Here is a 23,203-nt window from a genome sequence, read left to right as displayed (position 1 = left end):
CTGCGGATGGTCTTGAAGAGACTGACAGCCACACAAAACCATTCTTGAGGCTCGTTTGGGCCCTGTGCAGGCAGCAGGGCATAGACAGCTTTGGAAAGAGCTGGGGACATGCAGCTCCAGAGCACTTCGGTATAGCAGAGGAACCAGCTAGCGATGCAGACATGCCAGGGAGGGTCAGCTGGGAGTGAGACAGCAAGTGGACCCAGACAGCAAGTGAATGCTGGCCCATGGGAGAGCATCAGGGTGCAGGCTCCTTCCTGCAGTCCTGGGGGAGCACTGGGAGGTTGGGGCTGCAAACCAGTGCTGTGCTTGACAAGTGTACAGACCAGCACCTCTCTCTTCCCGTCCATGCTGAGGCTGAGGAAAAGGGAACTCCACCTGCCTAGCCCTTTACCCTGCATGAGCAGAGCTCAGCTGGCTTTGGCTGGACTGGGGTCACTTGGTGGGGACACCTAAAGCAAATGGATGTTGTTATCCAGAGGATGGTGCTCCCTCAAAGCAATGCTGCTCATGGCCCACCCACTGTTTTTGGGTCTCACATTACACATGGTTTCTGCAGGGCGGTACACACCAGGAAAGAAGAGATCTCCAGCTAAAAAAAAAAAAGCTGAAATCCCTAAACAATGCCTGAGTCCTAATTGCTAGAAGCACAGTTGATAGTTGCATGTTCTCCTGCCAGCTACGTGGTAGGACCAGTCTTCAGCCCTACCCTTGAGCAGCTCTTAGACACCTTAAGAAAAGCAACTCAGAGGCACAGAGGAGCATTTTATAACACAAGGGAACTTGCTAAAGCCTGGTAGCATAGCCCCCAGCAATTATGCTCTGTGGTTACCCTTTAGCAGAGGAAACCAAACCGCAGAGCTTTTCTAATCTATGGTCCCACTGAAATGGCAGCGTCCCCAGAAAAGCGGCTTGCAAAGCCCTTGTACAGCCTAGGAGGCAGCAGGTCTGTCCCACCCACTGTCCCTCGCCCCTCTCCCCTGTGTCTGGAGGCCGAGGACAAAAGCTAATAGCTTTTTTGCTGGCCCGATAGTCTCACCTTGCTGCACTGCCTTGCACTGCCCCTCCTTATCGACCTGCAGATCAGCACTTTGCCACTGCAGTCCCATTGGAGCCGGCATGCTCCACTGGCTGCCCACCCCGTGAGAGCCCATTAAAGGACCAGCTTCTCTACAGGCTCCTTTGAAGGGCCAGGGTAATGCTGGGCAGGCTGACAGGGCTGTGCCAGCACAGGTGCCTGCAGCGGTGCAGGCAGAGCACTTCCTATGGTGGGTTAGACCAGATCCTTTCCATCCATCCTACAAGGTACTAACTGTGTGGCAGGACACATGGGGCAGATATCACTGTGCTCCAATCACAGATATCAAGTTGCTTAAAAGCCCTGTTGGAAACTCCATGTGGTGTGAGCCAGCACAGTGCCCGCTGGCGGCAACACTTGCCTGCTCCACCACTGAATTTGGCCCATCGTGTCCAGTGCCCTTAAGAATGGCAAGGTTTGCCAAAAAAATCAGTGGAATGACACTGGGGGAAGAGGGAAAGTTACGTTTGCTGTTCTGTTCTGGAGTCATGGGACTAGGGCTGGCAGTTGTCAGATCTCAGTTGCCTTGGGAAGGGTCTGGGTGAGGGTTGTACTGTACTGGTCCCAGCTGGGTCTCCCCCAGTTTCTCATTTTTACGAGCACAAAAAAATACTTGAGAGATGTAAAAACAAAATCTAAAGCACGCAGAAATCCCTCCCTCTTGCCTGGAGAGCTCGGGGTGGCTTCACCCTGGAGACGAGGGAACAGGGGCTCCTTGGGTTGCTGTGAACTGTCTCCGCAGATCTTATTGCAGCCAACACCGGGCCAAGGTGCTGTGCTGGCTCCGAGAGGTGACCGCAAAGCCAAGCACCCCGGGAGCCTGGAGGAGTCCAGGGGAGGGCAGAGCTGGAAGCACCATCTCCGCTCTCTGCAGTTTTGTAGGCACTGGCCTGACAGTCGCTGCCTGCTTGCCCTCGCCTTTCCCTCCTTTATCTCCTGGCAGCTCCAAGGATACACTGGAATGAGGAGAACTGGGTAAAACCAGGCAATACCAGAACTTCTCCCAGGGAGGGATGTGAGGCTGGGCTAGCCCAATCCTTGCTCCTGGCTGGATTTACCCTGGAGCTCATGCTGGCTTGCCTAGCATGTTGGTGAGCAGAAGGGAGACAGATCAAATTGTCTCCCATTAAGACAGAGAACCAAGGAATTTGCCTCCCCAGGAGGCACCAGTGACCTCTGGTGTCACTCTACACACAGGCCAAAGCCACCTCCAAGGACTTCAATGCCCAAGAAGCACAGCCAACACTCCCAGCTACCCCCTTCCCTTCCTGCAGCTCCCTCCCTTCTCAGATGACTGCCTGGAGATCCACCATGGAGCCCTTTGCCCAGCTTGACTCGCTCTTCCAGAATCAGTGGGCAAAGCAGCAGCAGCCACTACCGGTAGCCTTCGGGCACGTGGGGTGAAGGGGGCACTGGAGGGTGACGATAAGTGGAGGCTCGGAAGCCTTCATGTAGCACAAGTGAGTCTCCAGGCATTGCCCAGCATCAAAGGTAACTTGTTGCTTGTGCAGGTCCTTGAGGAGTGTCCTGAAAGCAAAGCATCTGAGTCAATCCAAAACAAAAGCTTTATTGGCTGGCTCAGCAGAATGGCAAACAAACTTTCCACCGGGGCGGGACGGAGTCGTGGTATGGTGAGGGGATCAAACAGTTCATTTAGGTCTGGGTTTTCTCAGCCATTTTTTCAGCCCTCACCATTAAATATCACTCAGAGAGAAATGTTGGGAAAAGGTCAAAATAAAGCAAGATATTTTTTAATTAAAAAAATTCCCTATCTGGATCAAAGTGCCAACCAAACATGAGCTGAATTTACAAATTATTTTTCTTGTGCCCTCTCCTTCCTTCCAAGAAACCACATTTATTGGCAAGTAAATGATTGTCCTGAGAGAACCCAAGGGCTCTGAGAGAGAAGTCAATGTCCTTGGGGAGCAGGCAGAGAGGGTGAACGTCTCTGCGAGTGGTGCAAATGTGGGACACTGTGAGAAGCAGAAGCATGAGTGACTGCGGCTGTCATGCTGGGAAACATGCAGGTCACCAGGGCTCAGCCAATATCTCTGACGGCTTTCCCAAGAGCTGGATGGGCTTCAGGAGCAAACACACTGAAGTGGGAGGGAAAGGAGCAGGGGCTTGAGCAGCCAGCAGCAATTCCCGTGTCAGGAACTGCCAGGCTTTGCTGGGAAACTCCCTCATGCCCCGAGCCTGTTTCTGGTCCCGGGTGGACCGTGATAAGGCAGGTTTTGGTCACACTCTGCTAAGTGTCCTCGGTGGACTGCTGGGACGGACGCCAGTGGCTGGGTGATGGCAGTGGGAGCACAACTGTGTTGGCTCTTCTTCAGGGCTTGCACAGGTAAGTGATTTATTGACAAGCAGCATGAGACGTCTTACGGCGCCAAGAGCAACCCCCAGCCAGAAGGAGGGACCCACGGCTCCCTGGGGAGCCCACGCCCCCAAGACTGCGGGCCACCCGCCACCCTTTCAGCCAGGGGAGACCTGGTGTCCTTCCCTTGCTCTTGGTGGCAGGTTTCTCCTGCGCACCCAAGTGGATCAGCCCCTCGTTCCAGCTCATTAAACCCGCTTGCGTTCATAGTCACCATCAAAGCCGAATGGGTGGTTTATTGCCTGCTTGTCTTTGTTGCTTTATAAATATGACTGGCTGCTGGTGACACTGGTTTAAGCTGGGGCATTCAAGCTCTCGAGAGAAGGGTGGTGTGGACATCTGGGCAGCTCTGGTCTGCAGGGCTTCCTCCTCCCTGTTACCTGGTGTGATCCATCCACACTTGGATCACACCCCAGCTGCCCACACCCGCAGGGTAAGATGGGCTCCAAGACCTGCGGGGAGATGATGCTTAGGGGCGAGGTGCTTGATGACAACCCATGGACTTTATGCTCCACCTCCCTGGCTGTCAGCTGCTGCCCAGGCACCCCGACCAGACACCTCTTCACCCGTGTAGGCCCTGGGTTGTCCTTGCTCTCCTCCGGGGAGGCTCAGGGAGGAGGGTAAGCCCTGAGGTGACATCTCCTCCCAGGTCTGCAGGACTTTCTGGGGAGGTGACAAGGCCTGTCCCTCTGTCCCTGGGCTCGGCCTGCCTGCAGGCCAGCGATCGGTGTTCGAGGGGGGGGGCGGGGGGGGGGGGGGCTGCAGAGGAGCTGGTTTGCGGGCAGGCATTGACCTCTAGCGACGGGCGGCAGCGTGCCCGGGCGCAGGGCGGGCCGGGGCGGGCACGGGAACTCCTGTGGCTCTGCCCCTGGGCGAGCTGCCGGCCCGGCCCGGCCCGGCCCGGCCCGGCCGCCTCAGAGACCCGGCCCGCCTCGGTGAGGTCATGACGGTGACATCATCGTAGCGTCACCATCTTTGCGCCCAGTAAGAAGGGAGGAAAGCAATGACGTCACCGCCACGCGCGCCCCGCCAGCTTTAAATTTTAAATTGGCGGCGGCGGCCAATCGGCTTCCTCCGGGTGCTGGCCTCACCCTCTGCTGTCGTCACAGTGCCTTGCCAATGGAGTGCCGCGCTCTACGCACGCACGCCGCGGCGGGCCAATCAGCGGACAGCGTCTCTCGAACGGCCGGCGCCGCTCCTCCCCTCCCTCCCCGGCCCGCCGGCAGCGCGGGTGCCTCATTGCGCCGGCGCGCCACCGCCGCCAGCGCCGCGGCCCCAATGGGGAACGAGGACTAGAAGGGGCGGGCGCTGGGCGGCAGCCAATGAGGGCGCGCGAGACGAGCGCGCCAGCAGTTGTACCGGGCGATGGCGGCCGGCGCGCCCTGAGGGTGGTTGTTGGGCAGTCGTGAGGCGGCGGGAGGGACAGACGGGCGCCATGTCGTGTTCCCACAGCGTGGTGTTCCTGCTGGACACAGCCAGCCCGGGGCGGCGGGCGCGGCTCCAGCGCGGCGCCCTGCGGCTCCTCAACCACCTGGGCTGCCGCTTCGGTCCGTCCCGCCTCCGCTGGGCCTTCAGGTTCTTCGATTCCCTCGGGGGGCGCGGCGGGGCCTCCCGGGGCGGCGGCTTCCGCCCGCCGGGACCCCGCGCCTGGGCCGGCTTCGAGGAGGAGCTGTCCGAGCGGTTCGGGGCGCGGGGACCCGCCGCCGTCCTGCCCGGGCCTGCGCCCCGCGCCGCCCTCACCCACAACGGCCTCAAGGAGACGCTCCTTGACTTCCAGTGGGACCGCCCGGAGATCGCGTCCCCCACCAAGCCGCTCCGCAGGAGCCGGAGGACGGGGCTGGTCGCCGGCGAGCCGCTGGAGAGCCAGGCACCCCCCGAGGGCTTCGTGAACGCCGTCTTCCTCTTCTCCCCCTGCCCCCACTCGCGGAGGGAGCTGTGGCAGTTCTTGTCGGGGAGCGGCGCCCCCTCCTCCCCCCGCGAGCCGCCCACGGCCCAGGAGCTGGCCGAGAAACTCCTGCCCAAGAGCGTCCAGGATCTGATTGCGGACCAGAAAATCACGCTGTTCTGGGTGGACACTGCCGAGTGGTCCCAGGTAATGAGGTCATACTGCACGGCTTTCGACTGTGACTGCGGGAGGACTATCTTCCACGCTACCCTCCCTCATTAGAAGGGAGAGCAGTTCTATGCTGTAGTCTCTGGGTGGTTGGGAAGGTTCTTCAGTTACTACCACATACTCTTGCTCAGTGAGACGCTGAAAACTGGAACAGTAGATCTCCCCGTGGAGAACGGGGATGGATCAGCAACTGAGTAATTGTATGGTGTTTATTGATGGGTCGTCCTGTGCCTTGAGTTAAGTAGGACTGACAGCTGTTTGGAATCGCAAATAAGCAGGCTGACAATTCAGGTGTCTAGATACATGCTTGAAAATATTGGCTACCTCTTAATTCAGTGGGACTAGTATTTTCTTTATTGGGTCCCTGATAAGGTTAATAAACTCCATAAAAACTTGGAAAGCACCGTGTTAAGATGCTCTGTATGCATTTCTCATGCCAGTTTTTCTAAAAGTGTGTGATCTCTGTTCGGGTGGAGGTTATCTCACAGCCAACATTAACCTGTGACCTCTGTGTTACTTTATTTCAGCTGATCGCATCCCCGGATCATGTTGGATACTGGACAATGTTTGAGCTGATCCGTCAGATGGGAGGCACCATTTTGCCGGCCGAAACCTTAGTGCAATGTCTGAGTCACCATGAGGCAGATCTTGCTCATGGCTTTCTTGGAGACCCAAGTTCCCCAGTGCCACTGGCTGTGCCTTGGACCATGCTTCTGCCGTGGGATGCGACTTTGAACTGCTTATTCTCAAAGCCCTCTGTGTTTCAAGCAGTATTCCCCCGGCAGGAAGGGACATTGTTTCTCAACACACCTGGTAATTAAAGAAAAAGTTAGGTGTGGATAGTAATGACTGCAATTTCTCATGGAGAGTCCTTGATGAGTTTCCTTTGTGACCAGTATGCGTAGAAATAACTTCAGATGCTTAAGAGCCTAAGTTTAAAAAAGAAAAAAAGCCCTGCATGTGCTCTAGTCACTGATACCAGACCTGTTAGCCCATATTCCCGATTCAGGGTCTTCAGTTTACTGTGCTTCCAGAGATTTGGATGTGTGAAAAGACTTTTGCTGGCTCCACCTTATGTAGGTGTACGCCCTTTTCTTCAGCCTCAGCTTCATTTTGGCTAAACTAAGAACACAAGTATAAAGCCTCTTCAAAAGAAAGCAGGTTATCTTTAAAGCAACATGCAGTGCACACTGGCTCTTTCTTTAGTGGTCCCTTTGCGCGCTTAGGTCCTTCATGAGAGATTGGGGAGATCAGTTCTGCAATACAATTACTGTAGAGCTATTCCCATTTTAAACGCTGAATTTATTTTTCTTGTGTTGAAGTTGTCTCTTCACCTAGACGAAAAGCCCATTTTACATGCTTTGGAACTTTTGCTTTATCTTATCCCTTGCACAGGAGGAAAGAGGCAGGAAAGCTGTGCTGTGATCCTGGAACCGCTAGCCATGGGCCAAAGACAACTGCATTGTCCAGTCAACATCTTCCTGAAAAGTAGCTTGACAAGTTGGAGCTTGATGCAGGCTGGCTGCTTTCTTACAGAGAGCTGGATATTGCAGAGCTCACAGGCTGAGCAGGCAGAATGTAATGGGTCACTGTTTCATCAGCTGTTAAGGAGTTTAGTGACTGAAGAACTGCACATGGTAAATCTTTGCCTTAAACTACTGTCTATTCTGAAATGATCTGTGACAAAAGGGGGGACAGTGTATCATGCTGCGAAGGAAATAAGAGTGGTGTTTGTTGCACTGTAAATTGCTCATTTGCTGCTAAATTCAGAACATTCTTTAGAAGATCTTGTAAGTCTATAATCTGTTTGTAAAGTATCTGTACTCCTTAAGTCTCCATATTTCTAGATAATGTAAACTTTTGCTTTTTCTTTTAATGTAGGTTGCTGAGGTGTCTCTACCTGAAACTTGGTGCCCTTGCACTGCTGTTTTATCACCACTTTCTGAGAGCACCGCAGTTCTGACTATACTTGGTACCAAGAAGACTGCTGAAGCTCAGCAATGGAACCTTGAAGTTGCTGTAGTGGAGAACTCTTCTCAAGACCGTGCTCTTCACCTCCCAGATGTTGTGAATAGTGTGTTGAGTAAAATTAACACGTCAGTGGAAGATTCTCTGGCCGGTATAGGTACGTGTCAGGAAATGCAAAACTTACCATATTTTGGTTGTCTCTAGATTTGTTTCTGAGTGGAAAAAATCTAAAGCTGATGATTTCCTCAGGAAGTCTCTCATTTTTATGACTTGTTAATTTTGTCTTGCCTTCTGTGACTCAGGCCTTGTGATACAGAAATCTGCACTGGTGTACCTTTCTGTTTTATTGATGGAACGTTAGTTTCAATTAGTTTATAGGTAAAACACAGCTACCTGTGCTTGGGGACAAGTTTTTAGAATGAGTTTTCCTAAAATGTGACACAGAGGGCATCAATGGCCAGTAAAGCCTTAGGGTGTGGCTGCAGGGAGGCTGCTTTTAACTCACCTATTTTCTGTTAGTGAATCTTCTTACAAGTCTCCCTGCCTGAGGTATTGGCTATTAAATTGCCCCTCTAGGAGTAAAGGCTTGGAAGCCTCTGCTTTAGAGCCTCTGTGAAGGCTGGGACCTTCTGCCACTTCATCTAGTTTCCTTCTAATTTTTTTTGTGTGTTTGCTCACAGGAGAAGAAACTCCTATTCCAGAGTGGGTCCAACGGGAACTGTCACATACAGGGAGCTGGCATCCTTCAGTGCTTGAAGCATGGTATCCCGCATCAAATGCTTGCGGAGCAAGCTCAGATCTGATGGAGTCATTCAGGTATTTTCCTGTAACATCTCTGAGTATCAACCAGGGATTTCTGCCTCCTGTTAAGGGAGTATGGCTGTAGTGTTGCTCAGAGTTCTAGAACTAAATGCTGCCCTTAGTGCTTTTATTTCTGTACTCAGTTTACTGTGCGCTTTTGCTTCATTATGTTGTGGTGTATGTGACAGAAGGGACTGGGAACAGGCTGTTTGGGTAGCAGTTTGTGTGGATTAAGATCTTGACAGTTTCACAGGTGAATTTAAATGACCAAAGCTACTTGGGGAAATGTCAGACTTCACCACATCTTATGGTTTGATAAGATCCACTGTGAGATACTGAAGATAGGGGTTCTGTATCACAGTTAGTATTTAACAGGAATGAATCAGCCTGCTTTCTTCAAAGAGCTTGCTGAGTGAAACATTAAGAAAAAAAGCGCCTAATGCAGAATAGCTTAAATTGCCACAAAACTACATGAGCAGCTTTGTGCATGGGTTGGTTCCATATCCATTGTGCACTAGGCAACTCTTGTTATGCTTGTTTCCAACTTGGTGTGATTCTTTTGAAAGGGTGGTTTAGGTTTTTTGTGTCTCTTAAGTAAGAGTTCTGGGGAGCAGGCATTGGAAGAGTAGTAGCATGTGTTGCTTTCACTATATTGCTGTGGATTGGCACCTAGGAAAAACCTGGTTCCTGCCCACTGGGAACAAGGGACATGCCTCTCACTCCCATCTTTTTTGATAACTGTATTGAACGACTGTTTTGTATAGGCTTCTGCAGGTTCCTTGTGCGAATGGGAAGGATGATGCAGACCAATCTGAAGTGGAACTCTCGGAAAGTCTATCCGAGCTGTACCAGAGAAAATTCAGTGAAACATCTGCTGCAGCTGGGCCAGGAAGTAACAAAAAAAGACGTATGTATACTTTGGGATTATATGTGCGTGTTGTCAGTTAAAGATGGACTTCTGAGCAGGCCTTTTTAATGCATGAACCCTAGAGATCTGTACTCTCCTGAGCAGTGGCATGCTTTAGATTTCTTTTTATTTAGAGACAACATAATTTACATATTAATATTTGGGTTGTACTAAAGTACAGTCCTAATAACTGTGATTCAAGGCGGCGCAGCGACTGGCACAACTGCTAAAAAGCAGCATGCAGAGGTCTGCAGTTTCACTAGTTGTGGAAATAGGGACTGCTCCAACTACTAGTAAATGCTGTGACCCCTCAACTTTGCACTAATTTAGAGAAATACAACACTTTCTTCTACAAGAGTTTAATCATTGCTTTTCTGTACACTAACCACAGTGGATTGTACCCTGACCTGATGTATCCCTAAGCCTTGCTCTGTCAGCTATTTCTATTTCTGTGACATAAAATTGCTTCCTATATACGAAACTTCTGATTATACCTATATAAGTTCTTATGCAGAGCAGCAGTTTTAACCTTTTTATTGAAATAAATAGCTGCCTGCTATGCAGCCTGTACATTTATTTCATGGAGAAATACAAACCTTTTGGGCCATATTTTCAACGAGGAGGTTACTACTCTCACTTGATAGTAACACAGAATTCAGTGTTATGCTCTACCTTGGGTGGGGTTCCTGCCTCAGTGTGTCTGACGGTAGAACTAATTTTTTGTGGCATTGCAGGCGGAGTTCCCCGAACTCCAGTCAGGCAGAAGATGAAGACCATGTCCAGATCCCTGCAGATGCTCAATGTAGCAAGATTGAATGTAAAAGCTCAGAAGTTTCAACCTGATGGTGCGCCACCAACAGCGAATGAAAAGGTTCCACAAAAGCTTTCAGCCAAAAGATTAGATGAAAAGGTGGAAGAAAAGGAAAAGGCACTTAAAATATCAATAGGTGTGTGTTATGAGTCCTGATATTTGTAGGAGGTCATATGGGATTTTTATGGAAGGGAGAGGGAAGAGTAACAATGAATATTAGTCTTGTTCCCATCTGAAAAAAAGCAATAAGGAACTATCTTTTTCTTTTTTTTTTTTAAACATAAGTAGAGGGAAGCACCCATCAAGGTGTAACTAGAAATGCAGTCGTTTTTACTAATTACGCAGAAGTAACGGGAATCTGCTGACTGCTACAGTAACTTGAAAGCTTGCTGACCTACTTGCAACTAAGCTTACAATTTGTCATGCGTCAGGACCCGGGACTGCTTCTGTTAGTGTTCTGTGGTCTGGATGCATCTTTGCTGGGGAAAATCTTTTTGACCTGCTCTGTTCCCCTCTTCAGCTGGAATGAGTGTTTTGTCATAAGGTGTGATGAACAGGCATTTAGTTAACTTAGACCATCTCCCTTGCAGACTTCAAAACTGAGGAGGAACTGCAGTCCCATTTAATTGCAAGCTACCAGAAGGCTGTTGCTGAGGGAGTTCTTTCATCTGTGTGTGCCCAGAATATGATCATGGCCATTAAAAGGTTCTTGAAAGTACAAGATGCCAAAGAGAAAGAGGTAGGTAAGAGCATGTGGGCAGGGTTGTTACTGATCTGGAAATTAAAGTTTTTGCTATTTCATGCTACCTTTCCTTCATCTTACCTGAAGGTTTTATGCAGTTGCATATAGTTGAAACCACAACCGCTCACTACTATCTGTGCTGACCCAATAGTGAAAAACTGTATGTAGCTGTAAAGAATGTAGGAAAATCCAGTTCAGTTATCGGTTTACACCTTTGGTAAAGATTGCAAAAGATATTTTTTTGTTTAGAATTCAGAATGAGGTCAATGTAATTTCACTTATTCAAAGGCACTATTTTTAAAAATACATTCTTTGCAAGCCATATTTTAAAAGATGTGTGCCTTCTGGTTTTGCTGTACCTGGCAAATCTCCACCTACTGCTTCTCCAGGAAAGAGAAATAGTTCAAGGTATTTCCTGCTTTAAGTCTATAATAGCGTTAAATATTGTGACTCACTGAAACCAAAATCAGTAAACTTGTGAATAATTGAAAAAAAAACGCTGTGAAAGACACATCTGTAGTTACTGAAGAAGGCCTGAAGCTGTAAGCAAGCGACCTTCTGTGTGATTTCAAGCTGTAAGTTCTTCTATGTCTCATGTCATTGTGACTTTGCTACTGAAAGAAGAGAAGAATTCCTTTCCTCAAAGGAAAAAATTGAGCTATTCCCAAAAGAATGGGTCAAGATAGGAGCAGGGGAAAAAAACCTGTCCTGCAGACAGGGAACAGACTTGAAGTTTTTCACTGTAATTCTGTGTCTCTGCAGGTGGCTTGTGTGGAAAGAGTCAGAAACCATCTCCTGAAACCCAGCAAAATGCTCAGACAACAGCATGGCTCACAGAAGGAAACCAAAGTCAGAGAGTATGAGACACACTATTTACTTCAACTTCCGAGATACTGTGGAGTTGGGTAGCAGTTTTTAATGGTGGCTTTTTTGTACAACTGGAAAAGTATTTACGTGGCGTAAATATTCCAAGGAGAATATCTGGTCACAGTAAAAACACTTTATTAAATGCAAATATACATGCTGTGTGATAAGCATTGCAGCCTGTATCTGAAATGAGGCATCTCCCCTGCCACCAAAATGAAATGCTAATCAGATTATGCTGTCAAAAGGAGCCACTTCCCCTCCCATTGCTTATTTTGAGTGTACGTTTTGTGGTAAATATGCTGTTTCCACCAGAAAAAAAGGTAGTGAATGACTACTTGTTTTCTTAGGTGCCGACTTCAGGTATTTTTGCGCCTTGAGTTATGTCTTCAGTGCCCTTCACTGCAAAGCAACACTGATGAAATTGAGCAGCTGTTAGAAGAGGCAAGTAAATTATAGACCAAGTTGTGTTTCTGGATGGCACTAGAAATGGAGACCTGGAACCTGTAGTTTTCCCCTGATTTTACTGTAACCATTTTATACTCCTTGCTAAAAAAATCTGGTATTGCAACTGTCACAGCTTAACCCACCTTCCCACCTTTCTCTTCCAGATGACAGATATGCTGCGCATTTTATGTCTGACTGAAGATGCAGGGTATCTCACAAAATTTCTAGAGGAAATACTAGAATTGTAAGTTCTTTAGGTTGATTTAAGTGTCACTGGGGACTGTGGTTCTGCTGGATATCTTTTGAGTAAACAGCAATCTGCAGCTTTCATTTACTGCGTCTTTGTAACTTTCAGTTTAGATATGTTCTGCTTGTTACACTTGTATCTTGGTTAAAGAAAAAGTAGCTGATAAGAAAACTAATTAAAAATCAGGTTTTTTCTTTTAATTGACACAAATGCAAGAATTTATTTCAAACCTTGGTATTGAAAACGTTGACAGTTTTCTGGGGGTTTGTATTTAATGGGGGTTCTCTGATGTTCTAGGTATATGAATTCTATACCAAAGACCCTTGGAGATATTTACTATGGTCTTGGTACACAAATACCCCCGAAGCTGGTGTCTGTTCTGCCTTCAGACTTCTTCAGTGATGACTCCGTGACTCTGGATAGCAAATCACCAGGCTTTCCACTGTCCTTATCTGCCTTAACTCCCAGCGCTGTTTGCCTTCGCACTGAGAGTGATCAACTGGAGGAGCTGCGCACCAGGTCTGCCAAAAAGAGAAGGTAATAATTCCAAATAGGAGGCAGCTTGTTGCAGCCTGCGCTGTGGCTGAGGACTTAAGTAAGCTACAGCTCAGTCATCTCTGTTTCTGTTGCTGGATAGCTACTTGGGGCAAGCTGACACCTGCTGACAGCTCTGCAAGCCTGAAAAATATTAAGGGCTCCCATTTTTAAATTTTAATTTACCATTGTGGACTATATGAAAATATAATCTTCATTCTGTGTGAGTATCTTGTGCACAAGTAGAGTTCATGAGCATCTTCCATGAGAGGAAGAGGACGTTGTACTCTGCAATAGGTGACCCTATATTGTTAAAGTTAAAACTGTGATTTACTGTAGACCTTGGTGTTGGGGATTCTGTGACATTTTAGCAATTTGTGAAATGGGTTTTAATGCCAACCTTAAAGTTAGGTATAGCTATGTGTATTGCAAATCATCTTTCAATGTTGTAACCTAAGTGAGGTACCAACGCAAAGAATTCGCAATCTGAATCTAGGTAAAGACTTCCTATCTCTAGAGTCAGTCCCAAGTTTAATTGTCATTAGGTTGATATCTACATTTCTGATCTTATTTTAAGTTAATCCCTGTGTACTTTCTAAAGGAATAACGTATTAGCCAGACACAGGAGCATGACAGAAGCACCACAGAACTTGCGTCAAATTGAGATTCCCAAGATAGCCAAGAATCCCATCAGAAAGGTAAGTCTTCCAAAAGAATTGTGTGTGGTTGCTTCTGCAAGGGTGCAGCAATGTTGTGAAGTGACACTTAAAAGTTTTTGCTCTGTGTTCACTTAGTAAGTATGCCCTGTAATCAGCTGTACAGAGGTCAAAGCAATTTTGTAGGAGAAATTGAAATAACGTGTGGTTAAGAGTTTACAGTTAATATCCATAATAGTTAAAAATAACATGAAACTGCCAGTGAGGCTAACTTCTTTTTTTGTTTCAGGAGAACTCGCGTTCTTACCTTGCCTCTGAGAAGTCCCAACAAATGCCTTTGTTGCAGAAAGAAGCAGTGCAAGGTATATTGACTTCTGTCTTTTCCATGGAAAGGTGTGTCTTCAGCACATGATCTCCCTGTAAATTTCAGTGAGCTGTGACGAAATTATGCTGAAGCATACTGGAAATCTGAAGGAAGTTTTGTGGACTTCTGCAAAAACTCTGAGGAAAAAAATAATCTGTATATTCTGTATGTGCTCACGTGCAAAAAAACTTAAATCACTTATCCTGCGAAGAAAATATTTCATTTCTTCCTTGAGTCTTGCAATTATTTCCGTAGTTTCTGTCCAGGGGCGGGGGGAGGGGTGGTGGAAGTGAGGACAGGAGTGACCTCTTGTATCTGGAAACAGGATGCCTTTCTGCAAAATACTTAAAATTAAATCCCATCTGCATTCTCTGAGCCTACATGCACTTCAGTTGAGATCTTGTAGCTCACTTCAGGTTACTCCATCTGGGACACTGGCTGCTTTTTCTGCTATGGCACCTGCTTGTAGCTTATGGCTGGAATAATGCAAAAAATGCAAATTTGTAGGAGAAGTCCAGGATGGCTTTAGAGGAGGATATGTTCCAGTAGCAGAAAAACAATTTTCCAATGCTTTGTGGACTCTAAAAAGTTGTTTTCGTACACTAGTATGTGATGTTCCTTTCTCTAGTGGCCTAATAAAATAATCTTTCTGTAGTTTTTTTCCCCTTTTTTCCTTCTAATCTGATCATTTATTGCTTTGTATTGCCTCACAGAGGTTACAAAGGTAAGGCGGAACCTCTTCAATGAAGAGATACTTTCACAATCAAAAAGGTCTATGAAGAAGATGCCTAGAAGCCAGTCAGTATCTGCTGTGGAAGGCCTAAGATACAAATGCACTGACAAAGGCACGGAAGGTAGGACATGACTTGCACATGTAGGATTGTTGCAGAAGAGCTTTTGCTAAAATTCCTCTTCTTGCATCCTCAGTTCTATGAAACAACTAATAACACTGCTTTTAATGAAGGAGAAAATATTTTAGATCAGTGCTATAGTGTTTGGATAGTGAATAGGATGGTATTGAAACAGAAACCTGTTTTTTTACTGAATTCTCTCCACCTCATAAAACAAATGTTAAAAATGCTTGGTTAAAAAAGGATTTGTGAGTGAAAGACAATTAACCTACTGAGATAACTTTTCTTCAAGACAATCAGTACTATTAATAAATAATAATATTGAGAGAGTGGGAAGGGAGTGTAGACACTGGACTCTGAAATATAATACCTTATGAGGGCACAATGATTCCATATGGGCTGTCATTCTTAAACTGAAGCATATACAAAACTATTTATTTATTTGTCCTAACTGCTTTATAACTGTACAGTGTTATAGCTCTTGCTTGATTTTTAGATCACCGCAAGCTATTGACCAAGAGAGTTGCAGAAACACCACTACATAAACAGGTGTCCAGGAGACTACTACATAAACAGATCAAAGGCCGGTGAGTAAGCTATTCCTGAATTTCTTCAGTAAGTACTGGATATTTAATTAAAGGCTGTGAGCACAAAAACCAGGTATCTTTGTGGTCGAAGTGTCACCTTCACCTAGGGCCGCAAGTGGTGGCTAAATTCTATTGTCTGAATGGGAAGAAATGCTGTTTGCTTCATTGTGTAAGTTAGGGTACTTCCTGCAGCCAAAATGCTTTTAAGGTTCAATTGCTGCTTCAAGGACTTCTGAAAAGGCCTGTGTGCTGTAATTTGTGGAGTCTGGGCTGAAATTTAGCATTTATTTCCATGCAGAACTGTTACCTATACTGCAGCTAGGCGGTTACCCATACTCAATCAAATGTTCATAGGAGGCAAAGCGCTTACTAACTGCTCACTTAGAGCAGCCCACAAAGCAGTGTATTGTTGTAGAATAGAGTATTGCTTCTCAGTCTTTATGGTAAGTTCTATTTTTGTAAATGTGAACATTTATGCTGAGTCCAAAATGTTTGCTGTTTCTCAAGGTCTTCTGATCCAGGTTGTGACACTGGTGTTGTAGAAGAGTCTCCAGAGAAGGCCATGAATGGTAAGCACTGATTTTCTTGATTAAAGGTGTTTTTGCTGTGTTGTAGCTTGTAAGACAAGCATGTCTCAGTTTAGGTAATTCATGAGTAGTCAGTATAAAAGAATTGTACTATTCTGTTGGTGGAGCACACCCTCCCCTGATAGAACTACTTGCTGCTCACTGCTTTGACAACCCTGTATAGCAGAAGTTAAGAAAGGTAGTTAAAACTCTCTTAAATGAAAACACACGAAGGACTTTGGGGGTGAACAAGACTCTAAGCTGCTGTAATTACTGTCAAACCAGCACACAGGGTTGGCTCTTTTATGTAACTTCATTGTGTTGTGCTGTGATCCTAACATTGCTGCGATTTCTACTGTAAGAGATAGCCACCTGGCTCTGTGGAGTGGCCCTGTGTTATGTTGGCTACTGCTGTTTCTTATCCCTGGGAAGGAAGAAGAAAACAGCATTGCTGGGCAAGCAGGAAGTTGCAATCACTAGTAAAAAGAGACAGGAGAATTAACCGATCATGTAAACTGGATGTAACTTGAATTGAACATGGCTTTTCTAGCATTCCTTTCCATACAGTTGCTAGAGAGGGATGACTGAGTAATCATGACTTAGAGGAGGGGGCATCATGGCTTGGGAGGAGATTTGTATGCATTAATGTTCTAAATCCCCAAGGAAGTTGATGCTTTTTTCTTTGCACACTTGCCTCTGTTCATGAGATAGTTAGCTGTATGGAAGTTTCTTCTTAGAGTATGTTCTTGTCAGCTATGAAGATGTTCCCATCTTCACAGGGAGAAGGCTCAATCTTCTATATCCTTACCTTTTCAGAAGCAGGTTTGAGAAGAAGCCCGCGCACCAAACAGCTGTTTTTGAATAGGACCTGCTCTGGTGTGTTCTATTCCACTATGCAGCCCAGCTCACAGAATTCACAGCGAGTCCATCAGGGACAAGAAGAGGAGAGCTGTACACTGCAGGATGTGGAAGGTACTGAATGGGATTTGAGCAGGCTGATACTGCTGATCTGAAAAGCTGGCGTGGATGGCTCTACGTTTGATTTGATTTGGCTCTACAAGAGACTAAGAAACTAAGAGCTATCATGTAATATCTTCTGTAGACAGAAATTCAACTCCAGCAATTATTTTGGAACTGGGAATCTGAATTTGGAGGATAGTAAAGCAGCTATTTCTATGATGAATGCACTGCCAACTTAAGAAACCAGTCAGGCCCATCTAACAGAATACCACTGATTGTCAGCCTGCATTCCTTAAATGCAGTGAAATCCCTGTAAAATATGGGACAGAAATCCTAAAGCTACTTTGTCTACTCTGGCAGTGTAAAGCAATGACTGATGGGGTCTTCTTCGCTGGCTTTCTCAGTGGGATTATCAGCTATAAATGGTGACATTTAGTTTTTTATACTTACTAGAATCCTTAGTCATGAACCAGAACTTTCTTAAGCTATAAAGCTATAAATAGAATAAGAGACTGAGCTATTTTGTACTTCTCTTTCTACAGTTGAATATTGGTTTCATATTGGGAAATAACAGTAATTCTGGTGAAGCTTTAGCATTCACCTACAAAAGAACACGGCAGGGCTATAGGCTTTGTACACTACTTGTTCATACATCTAAAGTGATTGAGACAATTGTTCGTGGCTGGTTACTAGGTGCTAGTTGAATTGTACTGTTCCACTTCATAGGCATTAAGCAGCATTCAGAGAGCCCCACTGTCCAGACTCCCAAGAGGTTTTTCTTTGGTGCAGTCATTGACACGTGTAGCTCTGCAGTGAAACATTCACCTGGAAGGAGGAGAAGAAGAAAAGATTCCTTACACTTAGAGGAGCTGACTGCCTGTCAGGTACAAACACTTATCCCTCTCTCTTTCTTCCCATCCCCTTTTTCTATTCTTCTGTAGTGAGACCTACACATCTTAAATTTAGTGTTTCTTTTAAGACTAATCAAATGGGTTTTGTTTTAAATCTTGAGAAGTAAATATCAAGAGGGGTAGATAATACTGCTGAAATAGGACAAGTGTGATTCTTTATTTTTTTCCCCTGCAGACTCCTAGAAAAGCACCTCATAAACTTGCCCAGAAGCCACTGAATTCTGCCAGTAAGCTACCAAGGAGATCACCTCGCATTCTCCACAGGACACCACAGAAGCTGGAGAAGACTCTTGGCAAAAGTCCAGCTGCTAAGCAGACCGCAGCTAAGTGTTTGAGAAAGTACTTTTCTCATGCTGTACAAAGGGTTGAGTCACCATCTGCATCAACTGAAAGTAAGAGAGTTGACTTACTGCAAGTAACTCCTAAGGATTGTTCTCCAGCAGAAGGACTTTCCCCTCCTTGCAGAGAGGCTGGCTTACAAATACGTGAACATGAAGGGCTAGCAGTGCTCAATGCCTCATTATTGCCTCTGACAGATTCAAATGTAGCTGCTTCTTCCCCCTCTGCCATCCAGGAAAGATATTTTACAGAACCGCAAACTCCAAGACGTTCCCTGAAATACCTCTCAAAATCTCCAGTTGGTACACGGAGGCAAATCTTCTCAAAGGAAATTCAGGTGCGGTCAGATCTGTTATCTCAAGCAACTGAAAGTGCTCCCAGGAAACCTGAAGATCCTGGTTCAGGATCGTGTACCAGCCCACTGAGCGCAGAAATATCGCAGCTTGCTGTGAGGCTAGAGCCTCCCTTCAGTTTTCCTTTCCATGAAAGTTCCACGAACACTGTGGCAACCTCCTCTTCTTCCCACACTCAGGCTAGGGAGCCTGACTGGGAACTTAGTGCATCTAAACCATTTTTTCAAAAATCTCCAGGTATTACTGGCACTTCACTGAGGTCCTTGCTTCACACATCCAAGCAGGCCAAATGTGAACCAAATTCTGGAGGAGAGAACCTCACACTTGCATGTGCAACACCTTCTAAAAATAAGGACAATCGTGATGGTGGTGGTAACTCTTCTGTAGAAAGCCTCCAGCTTTGTCAGTCCCAGGTTACTGAAAATACCCCTGTATTGGAGAAAAACAAACAGGTGGATGTTGTGTCACAAAAGTCTTCGAGAGACAACTTGGAAGACTTAGAAAAGCATTTGTCTCCAAAGCTGCCTTCTGGAGGGCAGGCACATGCACAGAATGCTGAGATGGAGTGTGAACAATTAGTTAAGGATGGGAGCTCCAGTGCAAACGCCTGTGAGTCCTTCCTATGTGGTTCTCAAACAGTTAGTGATGACTTGGAACCAAGAACACTGCTGAGAGAAGAATATACAGGGCTGAAGGTTCAGAGTCTTAAGAGACACTCCAGATTTGCCCTGAATACTTCACCTCTTATGCCAAAGTCTGCTCCTGCCTATTCTTTACGCTGCACTGCAGACAGGAGACAGCGGGAGGCTGCAGCACGGATGGGAAATCCTCAACTTCTAGCCAAGCTCTCTACTCCTAAAAGTCGTTGCAAACTGCCTTCTGCTAGCCCACCAACATACGAAGTTGAACTTGAAATGCAAGCTTCGGGCCTGCCCAAGCTTCGCATTAAGAAAATTGGCTCTGGCTCATCTTTGGAAGTTCAGCCTGAAGCAAGTGCCAGCAAACCCAAGGGAGGAGAAAGCCCCTTTGATGACCTTGCTATGACATGGTGTAGCAAGCATCCGGGAAAACCAGCAGCTGCCTGTGTTTCACCGTCCTGCTTTCGCTCTTTCCACAGTACACCTGGGAAAGGTGGAGGACAGACCTACATATGCCAGTCATACACCCCAACAAGCTGTGCCTCTAATGCCAACTCCCCGTCCCCCTTAAAAGCAGTTCCCCAGACACCTTCTCCAAAGCAGAAGGGTAAGACTACCCCTGACGCTATCAACGACTGGCCTCGGAGAAAGAGAGCAGCAGGCAGTGCTGCTAATGCTAGCTGTGGTCAAAGTGAGAAGAATCCTGATGAACAGAAGAGAATGTCAACAGGCAGAGAAGGAGAGATTAAGATCTTAGAGCACCATGGCAGCAAAGTAACAAATACTCTTGGGGAATTTGGACTGGAAGGGATTTACAGGCTCCAGGATCAGGCCTCTCCTAGTGATTCTGAACCCAGGGCTGATGAGGACTCTGTCATGGGAACTTTTGGCTTGAAATCTCGGAAGCGGGTCTTTACATATCTGTCACCAGAAAAGGAGGAGAATTGTGATGCCAAGAGATCTTGCACTGATAGGTGCAACTTGGATCTCACTGGCTTTCCCACAGATGAGGGCAACAGAAGCAAACCAAGGACGGACTCTCTACTTTCTGAGAAACCAGGAGCCTGTGCACTCGTAACTCTTGAGCATAGCTGTGTAGGGGATGATGATGTCTTCCTTTTGTCAGGTAATTAAGTGGCACAAGTGGTGCTCCACTGAAAATGAGAGATGGTTAAAAATGTGGAGTAGACAAAACCAAGAACAATTGTTTTCTGTCTGACTATCTGAGGGAGAATGAGGTGGAGGGGGAGGGTGGGTTGTAAATGGCATGGAAGCTAATGATGTGGAGAGGCAGGCTGGATGTGAGGAGTTCATCAGTGGAGTATTAATGATGGGAGAGAGATCAGAGAAACATGGAAGACCAGGAGGCTGGAGGAACTAAAAGAAAAGTTTGAGAACTTGGGGAGGATCCCGATTGCATTCAACTGGCAATTTATTTGGGTTTGTGTTGATGCTGCTAGCTGTTTCCGCCCAGCATCCAGCACTGAAGCCAACTGTCTTAAGCCTAAAGCTTGGCGACTTCAATATGGACTGGAGCCTTGGCAGGGGTTGGTCCTGTGGATGTTGGTATTTGTCGGTGCACCAATTCTTCTATCTGCCTGAGGTGACAGGCCCACTGGAAGTGGGTATTGGAAGTCACTGCCTTGCTAGCAGTCATGTATTGGTAGGTGTTTAAGTTTAAACAACCTCTTTGCTTTCACTCTGGGTACAGATGATTCAGCTGACCTTGGTGAAAGAGGCTGCCTCAGCTCTGTAAGCAAGGCCTTGTGAATTTCAAATACTTAATCCTGTATTGTTCTAGAAATTACATGTTACAGAGGACTAGGGCAGATATTGTTCTATAGTCGTTGCATGCCCTGAAGCATTAAGCTTCAGTGACTGTTTCCTCTCGCAAGGAAAGGTTTGTACACAGAGGCAGTGTCTTATTCAACAGGTATCACAGAAAAATGGGTGACCTTTAAAGCAACATTAGTCCATATTCAGGACATGAAATAATAGCAGTGTTTAGCCTTAAGCTGGGCCTGTAAGAGACTTTCTATACCTACAGACCTTGTTTTTATATTTACAGACCTTCATGGTTATAACAATTTTCTTCTAGGGTGCATGAGTTAACTGAAGAGTAACTGTGTTTAATATGAGTGAGGCACTTTTCTACTAAACCACCTAAGAAAATGAAATGTGCGAAGAGCTAATTCCAGACTGCCATTTACCTTTCTGGATGGCAGAAACCCACTGTGCCAGCTTAGATTTTGTTTCAGATAAACTCAAAGTATCACTTGTACTGATGGAAGTTTCGAGGTGGCATAAAGGCTGTGTACGAGATTTACCTGAAAGCAGTCTTGAATTGTCAGTTTGCTGCAGCGTCTTGCTGTGCTTCTCCAGGCTCCACTCCCCCAGTGAAGAGCACGCTGTCTGCTAGCAGCCTTCTGGCACTGACCCAGTCTCCACTGCTGTGCCAGGGACAGACACCGCCATCTCGGAAAAAGCATGTTCAAGGTAACCGCCTGTGCTGTAAGGAAGGGCAGGGCTTGAGCAGACTAAGTGTGCTCTCTGCTTGCCTGCAACTAAATGAGGACAAAAGCATGTGGTGCTAGGGATTGGCCTTTGTGCAGAAAGCCTGTGGCTGTATCTGCCACTTCTGCATTTGGTGTCTCTATCTCACGCTTCAAAAAAACTTGGCATGAATGAGTAAGTTTGGAAGGGAGGGGAGGTAGCAATGAAGAAAGAGTAGCTTAGTAGGAAGTGTAGCTTACTGTTCTTGTTGTTTCTAGTTGGTATTTGGCTTCTTGGAGTCACCAGTAAACTCTGGCAAACTGTGGTTTTAATTTATTCTTTCTATTTTATAGAAGAGGAATCTGACACCTTTCAAATTACTGCCAACCAGGAGCTGTCTTCATTCCCCATCATGGCTTCCAGGAAGCGTCCCCTTAGCAGGACTTACTCACGGAAAAAGCTGCTCAGCTGAAGTTTGGAGCCAGAACAGTATGGGAAACTTTGCGTTATCTCGGCTGTACAACGTGCTTTTTAACAAGGATCTTATATTTGGTGCTGGACTGGAGCTGTCTTGTGTGGTACGAGACTGGCCGCAAGCATATGACCGCAGAAGTAAGGACTGCTCTAAAAGGGTATTGTTGGTTTTGTGTTTTTTAACCTGAGTTGCAGCATCTTTCCATCTGTTCAAAGCCTAGCTCGGTCTTTCTGGCACTTCTGCATGTTGCAGTGAAGGTTCAATTCTGCTAGGTAAAGAGGGGCAATTGTCACTTTTCTACAGCTTTCTTGTAAAATAAAGTGATGTGAATTTTTATTGTGTCCCTTAATCAGAAATCTGTCTTTAGCTGGAGTCATGGGTGAGGTGCTGGGGTTGTGGGAAGAAGGACGCTGCAGTGAGTGGGTATAAAACAAGCTGCGTGCTCCTGCTGTGTGTATTGTCCTGATACTAACTGGATTCCTGTTAGTTGCATCCAGTTTGCCACAGCTTAGTGGGAAAATAACAAACATTAACTGTGATGGATTAATGAGTAAATTACTCAAACACCGGACAAATGCCAAAAGAGTGCAGAGGGGGTGAAAGCTGGGAACAGGGAAGGAGAGGAGTTTGATTCTTCCTCTTTGTAGATCGCGAACGGTTTGCTGTATCTGCTGGGTAAGCAGGTGCTGATGGAGTAACTTCATTGTCTTTTTTCGTGAACTTGCAGTGAGCCAGAGAGGAGTGGCTGGGCCAACTTCCTTGAGAGGTAAAGCTTGATGGAATAACTGGAGGTGACAGTGCGAAGACTGCCAGGCTGAGTCACTGATTAAATAGTGACATAGTTGCCTGTGAAACATGTGCTTGCATTCTATCCCCATGAAGACGGCAGGAGATGTGATTCAGTGCCTGAGACATAGCCTACAAGGGCCTAAAATTGTGCATTATCTTGGAAGGGCTGAGTCTTTCCTTTAGGATAACAACCTCTTTGTGCAAGGCAGGGTGTCACCCCATTGTGTCTGGTGAAAGCGCAGGAAGCAGAGTGCTATGAAGGCAACGTGAGGTCATCGTGAAACCAGGCATGGCAATGCAGAATTTTGTTACGTGGCTTTGAGCCATCTAGCCCC

The 23,203-nt window shown here is 46.5% G+C and overlaps 1 protein-coding gene across 2 annotated transcripts; it reads left to right on the top strand.

The window, feature by feature from the left end:
* The first annotated feature begins 4,723 nt into the window (after window positions 1-4,723).
* TICRR (TOPBP1 interacting checkpoint and replication regulator) lies at window positions 4,724-22,415 on the top strand. Of its 2 annotated transcripts, XM_075100572.1 has the most exons (22): window positions 4,724-5,544; window positions 6,093-6,378; window positions 6,961-7,202; window positions 7,447-7,690; window positions 8,214-8,349; window positions 9,099-9,241; window positions 9,976-10,188; window positions 10,643-10,791; window positions 11,557-11,651; window positions 12,009-12,102; window positions 12,270-12,349; window positions 12,650-12,889; window positions 13,488-13,584; window positions 13,832-13,904; window positions 14,620-14,760; window positions 15,254-15,344; window positions 15,852-15,913; window positions 16,727-16,882; window positions 17,597-17,754; window positions 17,957-20,237; window positions 21,494-21,607; window positions 21,958-22,415. In XM_075100572.1, the coding sequence occupies exons 1-22, from the start codon at window positions 4,888-4,890 to the stop codon at window positions 22,074-22,076; spliced, it is 5,871 nt and encodes a 1,956-aa protein (XP_074956673.1). In that variant the 5' UTR covers window positions 4,724-4,887; the 3' UTR covers window positions 22,077-22,415. The 2 variants fall into 2 exon arrangements, with proteins under 2 accessions (XP_074956673.1, XP_074956672.1); XM_075100571.1 differs by lacking the exon at window positions 21,494-21,607 and having other exon boundaries at window positions 4,792-5,544.
* The last annotated feature ends 788 nt before the right edge of the window (window positions 22,416-23,203 follow it).

The sequence above is a fragment of the Phalacrocorax aristotelis genome, chromosome 7 (genome assembly GCF_949628215.1).
Source record: "Phalacrocorax aristotelis chromosome 7, bGulAri2.1, whole genome shotgun sequence".
NCBI lineage: Eukaryota > Metazoa > Chordata > Aves > Suliformes > Phalacrocoracidae > Phalacrocorax > Phalacrocorax aristotelis.
Note: the sequence above shows the minus strand (reverse complement) of the source record. Positions and strands in the feature narration are given on the sequence as shown.